The sequence below is a fragment of the Rattus norvegicus genome, chromosome 3, assembly GCF_021556685.1.
Source record: "Rattus norvegicus strain SHRSP/BbbUtx chromosome 3, alternate assembly SHRSP_T2T, whole genome shotgun sequence".
Lineage (NCBI taxonomy): Eukaryota > Metazoa > Chordata > Mammalia > Rodentia > Muridae > Rattus > Rattus norvegicus.
Window position 1 is genome coordinate 142,965,307 of NC_141536.1, and position 12,537 is coordinate 142,977,843.

The 12,537-nt window shown below is 41.8% G+C and overlaps 1 protein-coding gene across 14 annotated transcripts in view; it reads left to right on the forward strand.

The window, feature by feature from the left end:
* The window catches only part of Cbfa2t2 (CBFA2/RUNX1 partner transcriptional co-repressor 2), a 105,724-nt gene that overhangs the window by 59,940 nt on the left and 33,247 nt on the right, over positions 1-12,537 (forward strand). For 6 of the 14 annotated variants that reach the window (XR_015682776.1, XR_015682777.1, XM_087651081.1 and 3 more), the window contains 1 exon segment: positions 10,193-10,336. The exons of 3 other annotated variants lie outside the window; for them this stretch is intronic. Coding sequence is in view for 7 of the 11 variants with exons in the window: in XM_087651081.1 (XP_087507207.1) it covers positions 10,193-10,336 (144 nt within the window). In the remaining 4 variants the exon portion in view is untranslated. 14 annotated transcript variants of the gene reach the window in all.

Here is a 12,537-nt window from a genome sequence, read left to right on the forward strand (position 1 = left end):
GCAGGCTGGTTACAACATATCTTTAAATATTAAAGTGATTAGCACTGGAAGAAACATGGAGTTATCTCCCTTCCATACTCAGTGTGGTATGATTGATAATGCATTCTAACGGGAGAGCTATCTGACAGTACCTGTGTGTGGATATCTAACTCACTTTCTCATCTCTTATTTAATTTTAACAGCTCCTTACGGAATGGCTTGTCTCAGGTGCTAGTGTAGCTCTTCAGTTAGTATTAGAATCAGGTTTCAGGCACAGATTCAAGATCAGTGTAGTCTTGTACAGGAGCCTTGCCTGCTGCGGACAAGTGGCTCCAAACCTGGAGTCCTCAGTCCTCTCAGCCCTCCCAGTAGTCTTGTAGGTATGCCCCATTATGTCCAGGCAACACTGTCTCTCATCTTAGCTGCGAACAAACCTTTTTACTTATTATTTTGTTCTTTTTTTCCCTTTCTTTCTTTTTGTTTTGTTTTGAGACAGGGTCTTTCTGTGTAATAGCCCTGTATGTCCTGGACTTGGCTTTGTAGACCAGGCTGGCTTAGAACTCACAAAGATCTGCCTGCCCCTGTCTCTTGAGCGCTGGGAATAAAGATGTATGCCACCACACCTGCTCCCACAGGGTTTCTCTGTATATCCCTGGCTGTCCTTGAACTCAGGATATGAGCCTTCTTCTCTGAAGACAGGGTCTTGCTGTACATTGCCCAGGCTGGCCTTGAATCTGCCAGCTTCTGGATCAAGGCATATACAACCACTTCCAAGCCTAAGATATACTTCAAAAAAAAAAGATTGATTTATTTATTACATAGAAGGCATCAGATCTCATTACAGATGATTGTAAGCCACCATGTGTTTGCTGGGATTTGAACTCAGGACCTTGGGAAGAATAGTCGGTGCTCTTACCACTGAGCCATCTCTCCAGCTCCCTCCTGTGTTCTTTTGAATGCCTTGGCACGTGTCAGGTAAAATTTGAGAGGAATTCTCATTGTAGATCATGTTGTCCTTGAATCTTAACATAACCAAGTGTGGTGGGTGATCTTGAACTCTTTTCTGTTCCTCTTGCCTACTTAACAAGTGCTGGGCATATAGGCCTTCATTATCACACCTGAAGAAAGATTTCAGTGAATAAGAATGCTTGTTGCTCAACCATGAGGATGTGCTGGGATGGCAGCACCAGTAGGAAAAACTACGTCTGGCTACCCTCACTTGTATAGTGTGAATATTGGGAATTGAACTCAGGCCCTCTGGAAGAGCAACAGGTGACAACAGCTAGGGTGTGGGTAAATAGAGACAGGAGGACCACCGTGGTTGCTGACCACAAGTCTGGCTCCAGATTCAGAGACACCTTGTTCCAAAGGAGTAAAATCAAGGATTTTGGATGCCTCCCTGGCTATCCCATATGAACATCCACAAAATAAATTTTAAGGTGTTGTTGTTGTTATCTTATTTTGGGGATATGACTTTATCAAGCTTATCCACCAGAGTGGAAATAATGTCTGTACAAAACCAAATGTTTGTTACTATGACTTCTGCATCAGAATATAAATTCAGGGTTTTTTTTTTTTTTAAATAGTCAACTCAATCAAAACCCACTACTTCCGAATCAGTAGCTTCTTCTTCTTCTTCTTCTTCTTTTTTTTTTAAGATTTATTTTATGTATACTTACATTATAGCTGTCCTCAGACACACCAGAAGAGGGCACCAGATCCCATTGCAGATAGTTCTGAGCCACCATGTGGTTGCTGGGAATTGAACTCAGGACCTTTGGGAGAGCAGTCTCTTAACCTCTGAGCCATCTCTGCATCCCTGCAATAGTTTTTTTTTTTTTTTTTTTTTAAAGCCACAGTAACATTTAAATATGGTTAAGACTCAATCACGCAAAGTTGGTTGGTTGGAAGGCTAATTAAGCCTCCAACTTGGTCAAATAGAATTAGAAAAAGGCAAAATTGTGGTTTTCATAGAGATACAGTCCACTGGAATCACCAGCACTGGGCAGCTGTTAAGAATATTTAGGCTTGAGCTGGGGAGATGGCTCAGTGGTTAAGAGCACTGTCTGCTCTTCCTAGAGGTCCTGAGTTCAATTCCCAGCAACCACATGGTGGCTCACAACCATCTCTAACAGATTCTGGTGTATCTGAAGACAGCTAGCTACAGTGTACTCATATACATTAAATAAATAAAACATTTTTTTAAAAAGTATTTAGGTGTGAAATAATTAAGGAATCCAGGCATCCTTAGACAGTCTTCTGTTATCCTTTCTTCTAAGAGATTTATGGATTTGTGGGCTGACACCTCCACCAGTAATGGTAGCCTTGATCAGAGAGTCCAGTTCTTCTCCACAAATAGCAAGTTGCAAGTGATGAGGGTTAATACATTTTACCTTAAAATCTTTTGATGCATTTCCTGCCAACTCAAGTGCCTTTGCAACCAGGTACTCCAGAGTGGCTGCACTGTTGGTGGCTGGTTGTCCTAAGTTTCAGGTGTTAATGAATATGGCCTACAGGGAATTGCTGGGGGCCAGGGGTTGGGGGAACCACCTTTGTAGAGTCATTTCCAACCTTATTGCCAGCCATTTGGAACTGTGCTAAAGCTCAGACAGTTGAGTCGGAGACAAGGATAGGCAGATGCTCAGCGAGATCCCACTCCTCCATCATACCACAATTCAAACGGAGTAAATAAAATTTAGAGCGTATTTTAGAGCTGTAAAGATTATTAAGCAGGTAAAAGCTACTGTATCTAGGCCTTGTAGCCTGAGTTCAATCCCTGGAACCCATCTGGTAGAAAGAGAAAATAGATTCTCCCAAGTTGTCCTCTGATCTCCACACTCACAAAATTAGAGGTGTTAGTGTGTTTTGAGACAGTGTCATTGTATATCCCTGGTACTCAATCTGTAGACCAGGGTGGAATGGACCTCAAAGATCTACCTGCCTCTGCCTCCCGAGTGCTGGGATTAAAGGGGAACTAAAGGTGTGCACCACCATTCCTCTGGCTTTTAGAGGTGGTGGAGGTTGTTGTTGTTGTTGTTGTTGTTGTTGTTGTTTATGGATGTCTTAGGGTTTTACCTCTGTGAACAAATACCATGACCAAGGCAACTTATAAAAGGACATTTAATTGGGACTGGCTTTCAGCCATTATCATCAAGGCGGGAGTGTGACAGCATCCAGGCAGACATGGTGCAGACAGAGCTGAGAGTTCTGCATCTTTATCTGAAAGCAGCTAGCAGAAGACTGACTTCCATGCAGCTAGGGTAAGTGAGGGTCTTAAGCCCGTGCCCACAGTGACTCACCTACTCCAACAAGGCCATACCTCCTAATAGTACCACTCCCTTGGCCAAGCATATACAAACCATCACAATGGTTATGGGTGTTCTTATCTGTGTGTGTGTCTGCACAGAAGAGGGCATTGGATCTCATTATGAACAGTGTAAGCTATCATGTGAGTGCATGGAGTTGAACTCAGTAATTTTTTTTTTCTTTTTTTTTTTTGGTTCTTTTTTTCGGAGCTGGGGACCGAACCCAGGACCTTGCGCTTCCTAGGTAAGCGCTCTACCACTGAGCTAAATCCCCAGCCCCTGAACTCAGTAATTTTGAAAGAACAACCAGTGCCCTTAATGGCTGAGCCATCTCTCCAGCCCCCTAAAATGAGAAAATGTAAGGTATTTTATTACTAATATATCTGTTTCTTATAATAATGTAAATAGGTAGTGTCAATTGTAGTGGTGTTTTCTGTATGTTATTTTACTTCACATTTGCAGTGCTGTAGGCCAGCACATGATAGTTTACTCGGTTCCATGTGTGTTCTTGCCACCCCCATTTCCCTGGCTGCTGTTTTTCATGCACTTCTTTTAGTTTCTTCGTTGTCTTAAATATATAAATCTGGGATGCATTTCTCAGAACTGTTCTTTATTAACTTCATTCAAGTTACATACATGCTCTCAGGCTTTAAAAAGTGTATGTACCATCAGTTGACATCCATTAATCTAAAGCCCACACTTCTATCCCAGGTCTGTCAGGCTACACTATAAGTGGAAATTCATATGTTCAGGTATATCAGAAAACCATGTAAGGGAGCAGAGAAACAGTGGCTATCTGTTTTCAGGGAGAAGGTCCTAGAAGACACCAATCCCTGCCTCCACCTGACCTCAAACTTCCAGCCTCCACAGAGTTTTGAGAAAAAGTTTGTGCTGTTTAAAGACATCAGGTTGTGAGCAAGCTAATCTAGCAGAGAAAGCAAACCCATAAAACTAGTTAATTTTTTTCCAGTCTAGTAAAGTGGCATCTTACCATATTCTTTTTTTTTTTTTTTTTTTTAAGTTTCTGTTCTATTTGAAAAAAGGTTTTTCAATTTAGCTCTCGCTGTCCTGCAACTTACTGCAGACCATGCTGACTTTGAACTCAGGCTATCTCTGCCTCTCAAATGCTGGGATTAAAGGCCTACACCACCACACCTGACCTTTTTCCGTCACTTTAAAGAAAACAAGATTTATCTTTGTTTTCTGTGTATGAGTGTTTTGCCAGCATGTCTTAAGTGTACACTTTGAATGTGCCTGGCATGTGAGGAAGATAAAAGAAGGTAAGGTATCAAATTCCCTGGAACTAGAGTCATACATGTGGGGCCCTAGGGATTAAATTTAGGACCTCTAAAAGAACAGCAAGCACTCTAAAACTGCTGAGCCATCTCCCCAGACCCCACATTTGTTTTTTTTTTTTTTTTTTCTTCTTTCCTTGTAAATTTCTTGTCTTAAGGAGCTTTGGTTTAGGTCAGTGTTTTTCAACCTTCCTAATGCTACGACTCTTCCAGTTCCTCAAGTTATGGTGACCTCCAACCAAACAATTTTTTTTTTTCTTTTTTTTCGGAGTTGGGGACCGAACCCAGGGCCTTGCGTTTGCTAGGCAAGCGCTCTACCACTGAGCTAAATCCCCAACCCTCAAACAATTATTTTGTTGCTATTTTATGACTAATGTTGCTACTGTTATGAATCATAACATAAATATCTGATGTGCAAGATGTTTGCTAAGCAACCCTCAAAGTGTTGAGAATCTCTGGTTTAGATTGGAGACATGGCTGGGGGGCTTAAAAATAACTTTCCAGAAGTAGGTACTGGAAATGGCAGCAAAGAAATGTAAAGCCAGGTTTTTCATGGGACAGTTGTGGATGGATTATAGAAGGTACAGAATGATGTGATCTGGTGTTGGGTCCGGGAATGGCTGCATAAACCACTCAGACACGGATCTCAGTCAGACCGACAGTTTATTGAATGTACACCCCAAGACTGATCAATCAGGGAAAATAGTCCAGACTCAGGAACTGAACTGCCTGCCAGCTTGAGTCAAGATCCTGCAAGCTTTTTAAGGTAGAAACCCAGTTATTCCAGTCAGGATATAAGGATAGGGACTTCCTTAGGAACATGTCTTTGTTGTACATTTATCCTGTCTTCATTGTTTAGGGTATTCAACTGTGGCAGAGGACTTGTCTTACCCAACATTCATGCCTTGACTTGCCAACCAGAATGTCAGTTACTATGTGTATGTCTCTTTCTGCCAAGTAAGATGGTCAATTCCCAGGGAGGTCTTAGGAACTTAAAACTTTACTTGACCATTACTGTAAGTAGAAGTTTTAATCTAAATGGCTTCTTATATTGGTGCGGGACTCTCTCTTATGTTGGGTCCATCCCAGGGACAGCTTATAAGTGCAAAAACCATAAAAGCTCACACACGGCTGCAGGAAAGTGCTGCTGTGAGTGAGGTTGGTTAGGGTCATTATAGCTAACCATTCAAAGCAGTTTCAACTGACGTCTGTTGTGATTGGTTTCCAAGAAGTCCACGCACAGAACACAGCAGAATATGCAGTAATCATCTCGGGCATAAGAAAGTTGCCTAGTAATGTACCTGAGACAGTGTCCTTATAACATTGATAACAACACAAACTGACTGTCCAGACAGGCAACAGTTACCCAGGCCGTAACATCTAATGTTTGTGAGCATTTGGCTTTGTGATTTAACCAAAGGAGCAGGAGTAGCCTGGAGAAGATGATCTGAGAAAATAGTTAAGGCTTATTAAAGAGAAAGGGAACTTAACGTGCAATACCTGCTTTTTGTTTGCCTTTTAAGACTGAGTTTCTTAGTGTCCTGGAATTTGACTGTCCTGGAACTAGTTCAGTACACAGAGATCCACCTGCCTCTGCCTCCTGAGTGCTGTGATTAAAGGCATGTGCCACTGCCCAGCTGCCAGCCTTTTTTTTTTTTTTTTCCTTAATACCAAAAAAGCAGGAAAAAACAAACAGAAGTTGGATAGAACAGTACACACTTTCCCATATCAACACTCAGCCTGGCTCATAAAAATATGACAATAAAACAAAACAGGAAGCAGTCAGACCTGAAGCTGCAACTCAGCAGGAAGATCAGAAGTTGAAGACTGTGTCTGTTAACAAAGTATGTATTCCAGTCCAGCCTGGGACTCAAAAAATAAAATAAAATTTAGTTGGGCCTGGAGGCATGCTCAGTGGTTAGATAGTGCAGACTACTCTTGGGAAGGATCACAATTCAGTTTCCTGCACCCACATCCAGCAGCTCACAACTGCCTGCAATTCCAGTTCTGGGGCCCCGATACTTATGATCTCCTCTATGGCACACATAAATGTAAAAATACAAAATAAAAATATTTTTAAATTTTAGTTATATTTTACATTCTTTTATAGTGCCAGCTTCTTCATTCTTATGTTCCAGTTTGAAGCTAAAGTTTTCTTTTATTTCCAGACTTATTTAACTACCTACTGGGAACATATATGTGGTTTAAGAGTCCGCATTAAAAACTTAATGTCCTGCCGAAGTGACAAATACCTTTAATCCAAGCATTCAAGAGGATCTCTGTGAGCTCAAGGACAAGTCAGGGCTACATGGTAAGACCCTGTCTGGAAAAAACAAACCAATAAACAAACAAAAAAAATCCCTTACTGTCCCATACTAAGTACATCATTCCTTTCCCCAAATCTGCTCTCTCGTGTTTTTTCTCTTGGTCTGCACTTCCTCCTTGGTGTGCGTTTCCCATTCATCACCTTATGGTGACCAAGTCCATCTCCAGTGTTCAAATTTGAAATATCTTTTTACCCCCCCTCCCCATTTCACTCCTATTAATGCTTTTCCATGGGTTGCTGATCTCCTTTTTATATTTTTCTTGACTTTTTTTTTTTTTTTTGAGACAAGGTCTCCCTGTGTATTTTATTTTTTTAGAGTATTTTGTGTGTATGTATTTTGCCTGCATGTATGGATGTGCATCACATGCCTGGTGCCCCCAGTTCAGAAGATGGTTGTCAGGGCACCTGGAAGCGGAAGTGCAGTTCTGGATGGCCGTGAACCATTATGTGGTGCTGGAACCAAACACAGGTCCTCTGCAAAAGCAATATAGTGCTGAGCCAACTTTCTCATCCCTATTTGTTTTATTTATGTATGCATTTTAGCTGTATGTATGTTTATGTACCGTACCACATTTGTGCCTCCAGAAGCATTGCATTCCCTAGAAGTGGAGTTAGAGACAGTTAAAAGCCACCATGTGGGCGCTAAGAATTCAAACCCCTGTAGCTGTGTTTTTTTTTTTTTTTTTAAAGATTTATTCATTTATTAGATATAAGTACACTGTAGCTGTCTTCAGACACACCAGAAGAGGGCATCAGATCTTATTACAGATGGTTGTGAGCCACCATGTGGTTGCTGGGATTTGAACTCAGGACCTCTAGAAGAGTAGTCGGGTGCTCTTAACCACTGAGCCATCTCTCCAGCCCTGTAGCTGTGTTCTTAATCTCTGATCTAACTCTCCAGGTCTGTCTCTGACTTTCATAGCATCCCTTTCAAAAGGTTGTTTTTATGTCATTCATTGATTTGTGTTGAAAAACAAGATGTAGCCAAACTTGGTGTAGATCATGAGTGACAGGGGGAGGAGCCAAATCAGCCTTTTCACTCTGTATGTCATTACTGTTTGAAAGCTGGTTTATGAGTAGTGAAGTACACAGGAAGTAGTGTGGCCTGTGAACTGTGTTCTTTAAGCTGAATTTTACTCACCAGCTAAGTTTTCAGGAGATGAAGTATGCAGTTGGAGTTGGGCTGACCCATTGTCCTTATCCTGCCAAGTGCTGAATGTTAAAACACGTCTCTCTGACTGCTGGGCCTCCTCCAGCCTTTGGCTCCCTCGCTGTAAAGACAGGTGGTCTGAGAAAGATGCCCTCCAGGTTGACGCACACTGCACATAACATAACAGTGCGAGACAACTGTCGGTTCCTTCCTCCCAACCCTCCAGAAAGCTGGGCCAGATGGAAGGCCTGGAAACATGTCAACTGTTCTCTGAAGGGCATTGAGAAAACAGGAAGGGGCAGGAAGGGAAAGGCAGGGAATAGCACATTAGTCCACTAATCAGATAGGACGGCCATCAATTTCATGAAGAAAGCATCCAGACTAGGGACAGCAAGAGTGGGAAATTTTAGCCTCATAGTTTTCAGAATACTATAGGTTTTGTTATGGAGGTTGTAACATAGCGGCTAGGGCTTGGCTTCCTTGATACTTTCTGTTTATATATCCTTTCCCAAAACATAGTCACTGGAAACTGGAACATATAATAGTATTTGGGGACATCTTTCCCATCAGAAAATGTGGTAAATATGCTAAGACGTACCTTGTGGTTTATATGAACATGCTGGGACATACTATCTTAATAACTGATCCTACAAGAAAACTTCTCATTTAAACCTGTTCCGTGGTTTTTTGCACTTGAATTGAAGACAACTACTACTACAATACTTAAGTTTAACCAAACAGAACAAAACCCAGGAAACTAGTGAAAGGAATATAGTTAACTTTAAAGGTGAACCTGAATCAAGTAGCTTTCGCCTGATTCTCGGTGCCTTGTCGGTGCGGGCATCAACACCAATAGGTTCTCTTGGGTGAGAAATAATTTATTTAAAAAAAATTTTTTTTAGTCAGGGTTTTGCCTCATTTAATCCAAAATGTTTTATAGCTAGAGTCTGACTTTGAGTTCCTGATTCTTCTGTTTTTACCACCCCAGTGCTGGGATTGCAGGTAGTGTAACACCATTCAAGATTCTGTTTTATTTTTTGTTTTCATAATTTGGGGGATTTTTTTTTTCTTACCTGTATATGTATTTTTGCCTCCGAATATGAGAGTCCAGAAGAGGCTGTAAGATTGCCTGGAGCAGGAGTTAGAGATGGTTGTGAGGTAGGACTGCACCTCTGTCCTCTGGAAGAGCAGCCAGTGCTCTTAACCACTGAGCCACCTGTCTCTCCAGCTGCCATTTAACATCTTGTGTGTGTGCGTGTGTGCGTGAGTGTGTGTGTGTGTGCGCGTGCGCGCGCGCGCGCATTGGCATTGGCATTTTGCTTGCATTTATGTCAGTGGGAGCATCAGATCCCCTGGAACTGGAATCATTATAGACAGTCATGAGGTGCCACGTGGGTGCTGGGCATTGAACCCAGGCCCTCTGGAAGAGCTGCCAGTGCTCTTAACTGCTGAGTCATCGTCCAGGTGTCGTCCCCACCCCCACCCCCTCATCTTTTTTTTTTTTTAAGATTTATTTTTATTTATATGAGTACCCTGTAGCTGTCTTCAGACACATCAGAAGAGGACAGACATCAGATCTGATTACAGATGGTTGTGAGCCACCATGTGTTTGCTGGGATTTGAACTCAGAGCAGTCAGTGCTCTTGATCACTGGCCATCTCTCCAGCTCCATCCCCCTCATCTTAAAAGGTCCTTTCCCAGGTCTGCAATGTGGCTCAGCCAGTAAGATGTTTACTACCAAGGCTGATAGCCTGTCTTCCAACTTCCAAACACATATCATGGCAACCCCCCCCCCCCCCCACACACACACACATACACAAAGTAAAAATGAAATTAGATTTTTAAAAAGAGGTCCTTGGGGTTGGGGATTTAGCTCAGTGGTAGAGCGCTTGCCTAGGAAGTGCAAGGCCCTGGGTTCGGTCCCCAGCTCCGAAAAAAAAAAAGGAAAAAAAAAAAAAAGTGGTCCTTCCCTATTCACCAAATAAGGTGGCATTCACAGGCTAGATGTTAGGACATGAACCCTTGGAAGCTTTGTCTTAACTTCTGAGTTCTCTGGGGAAGAGGTTCATTTTCAATTGTCATTGATATTTATTATTATTTTATAGAGAGCTTTGACCTCCCTTTCTTTTATTTGCAGTTGGTTGTGAGAAAAGGGTGCCAGCAATGCCTGGATCGCCTGTGGAAGTGAAGATACAGTCAAGAGCCTCACCTCCCATCATGCCACCCCTCCCACCAATAAATCCTGGAGGACCGAGGCCAGTGTCCTTTACTCCTACAGCATGTGAGACCTCTTTTTTTTTTTTTTTTTTAAGATTTTTTATTTTATTTTATTTATATATTTTTATATATGAGTACACTGTAGCTGTCTTCAGACACACCAGAAGAAGGCATCAGATCTCTTTACAGATGGTTGTGAGCCACCATGTGGTTGCTGGGAATGGAACTCAGGACCTCTGGAAGAGCAGTCAGTGCTCTTAACCGCTGAGCCATCTCTCCAGCCCATGAGACCTCTTAATTAAGTTGAATTTATACTTCAAGTCATAATTTAGGTCTGAGTGACGAGTGACAGGTTTACATTAAACCTTCAGTGTATATGTGTGTGCATGGGGGCGGGGTATAGCAATGCATTCCTATAATCTCAGCCTGTAATCAATTCACCTTTCAGAGGATCAAGAATCTAGGGCAGCCCCTTGGAGTGGCTCATGCCTTTATTCCTAGAGTGTGGGAGGCAGAAACAAGTGGCTCTCAGTGAGTTTAAGCCCAGGCTGTTCTATATTGTGAGTTCCTGGCCAGTTAAGCTACTTAGTAATACCCTATCCACAAAAAGGGGTGGGGAGGGAGATGTTTCTGTCTGACCTCCAGAAACATATAGATTGACATGACTTTTATTGAGACAGTGTCACTATATAGCTGGATATATTACAATTTGAAAACTATGAAAATGTAGCTGGGCAATAGTGGTACTCACCTTTAATACAAGGACTCCGGAGGCAAAGGTAGGTGGATGTTTGTGAGTTTGTGACCAGCCTGGTCTACAGAGCTAGTTCTAGGACAGCCAAGGCTACACAAAGAAACCCTGTCTCAGTAACAATCTACAACAAAAAAACCCATGAAAATGGGATGATGTAGTTTTATTTAAAAGGCTGTGAAAAGTTTATCTATAATGTCAGAGTGACTACAAGCCCAGTAATGTACTGTTCTTGTGGGGCACTTCAAAGAGGGAGGGCAGCTTTGATCAGGATGGATCTTCCAGTGCAAACGAAGAAATGAAAGATGATTGAAGCTAATTTTCTAGATTGTGAGGTTAAGTGTGGAGGTCTCCTTTCCAGTTTTTTTTTTCGAATGGGAGAATTGTTCTCCCTTTTTCCCCTCAGCCCATTAGTTTTATACCAATTCAGCACTATTATTCCAAAAACCTACCCTTTGCTGGGGAATAACAAAGCAAAAGAATGAAAGAATGTGAGGCAGATGGCTCATAGGTAAAGATGCCTGCTGCCAAGACTGACAACCTGAGTTTGACCCCCAGGACCCATGTTGTAGAAGGAGAGAACCAACTCCTAGAGTTCAGAGGACTCCACACTCATGCATACACTTGGATGCACACATACAGTGAATACATGTAATGATAGTTTACAGAAACCTAGTAGTGTATATCCATATATACATGGTATATATATGGTAAGATAATATTTATCAGGCAGTCCTGCCTAATGTGTTGATATATGCTTGTAAATAAATGTTCAAGGAAGAAGGGAATTAGAAGGTGGAGGTGGATAGGACTCTAGTTCAAGGCTTGTCTCAGCAAAAACCAAGCAAAAGGAAGACCATTAATGAAGACCATTAAGGCTTTGCCAGTGTACAAATAGAAGTATATTTGGGGAGGTAAAATAGTAGCTTTGTACATGCAGATTTCTGAAATTTGTTCTGTAGACCAGGCTGTCCTTGAACTCATAAAGATCTACCTGCCTCTGTCTCTGGAGTACTGGGAATAAAAGTGTGCGCCACTAGCCTGGCTCCAGTTTATTCAATCTTTTAGGATGTACCTTAAAATCACCACAATTGAATGAATATCAAAGAAAAGGTCTTACTTCAAGAGATAACCAAGGTATATATAAGATAAAGAAGAGTTTGTTGGTTCAGATTTGAATCCTAGTTTGTCCAGACAGAAGGAACAGAGATAGAGAACTAAGTGTGACTATTTTAGGAGAAAGGAAGTGTGACTGCCATGCTGGTGTTCTCTGGTTTATTAGCTAAGTAAAGGTTAAAGGTTAGCTTTCTAAAACACAGCTGGTCTTAAATTATTTTCTGTGCTTTGTTGCTTGCACACTTGATTTTTGTTTGTTGATTTACAGTCTTATGTAGTTCACTAATCTTGAACTGTGTGAAGCAAGCCCAGCATAGCCTTGAACTGCCCAGCATGGCCATGGCTTTAACTTGTGCACACTTCACAGTCAAGGTGGATATTTTTGTCTCCACCTTCCA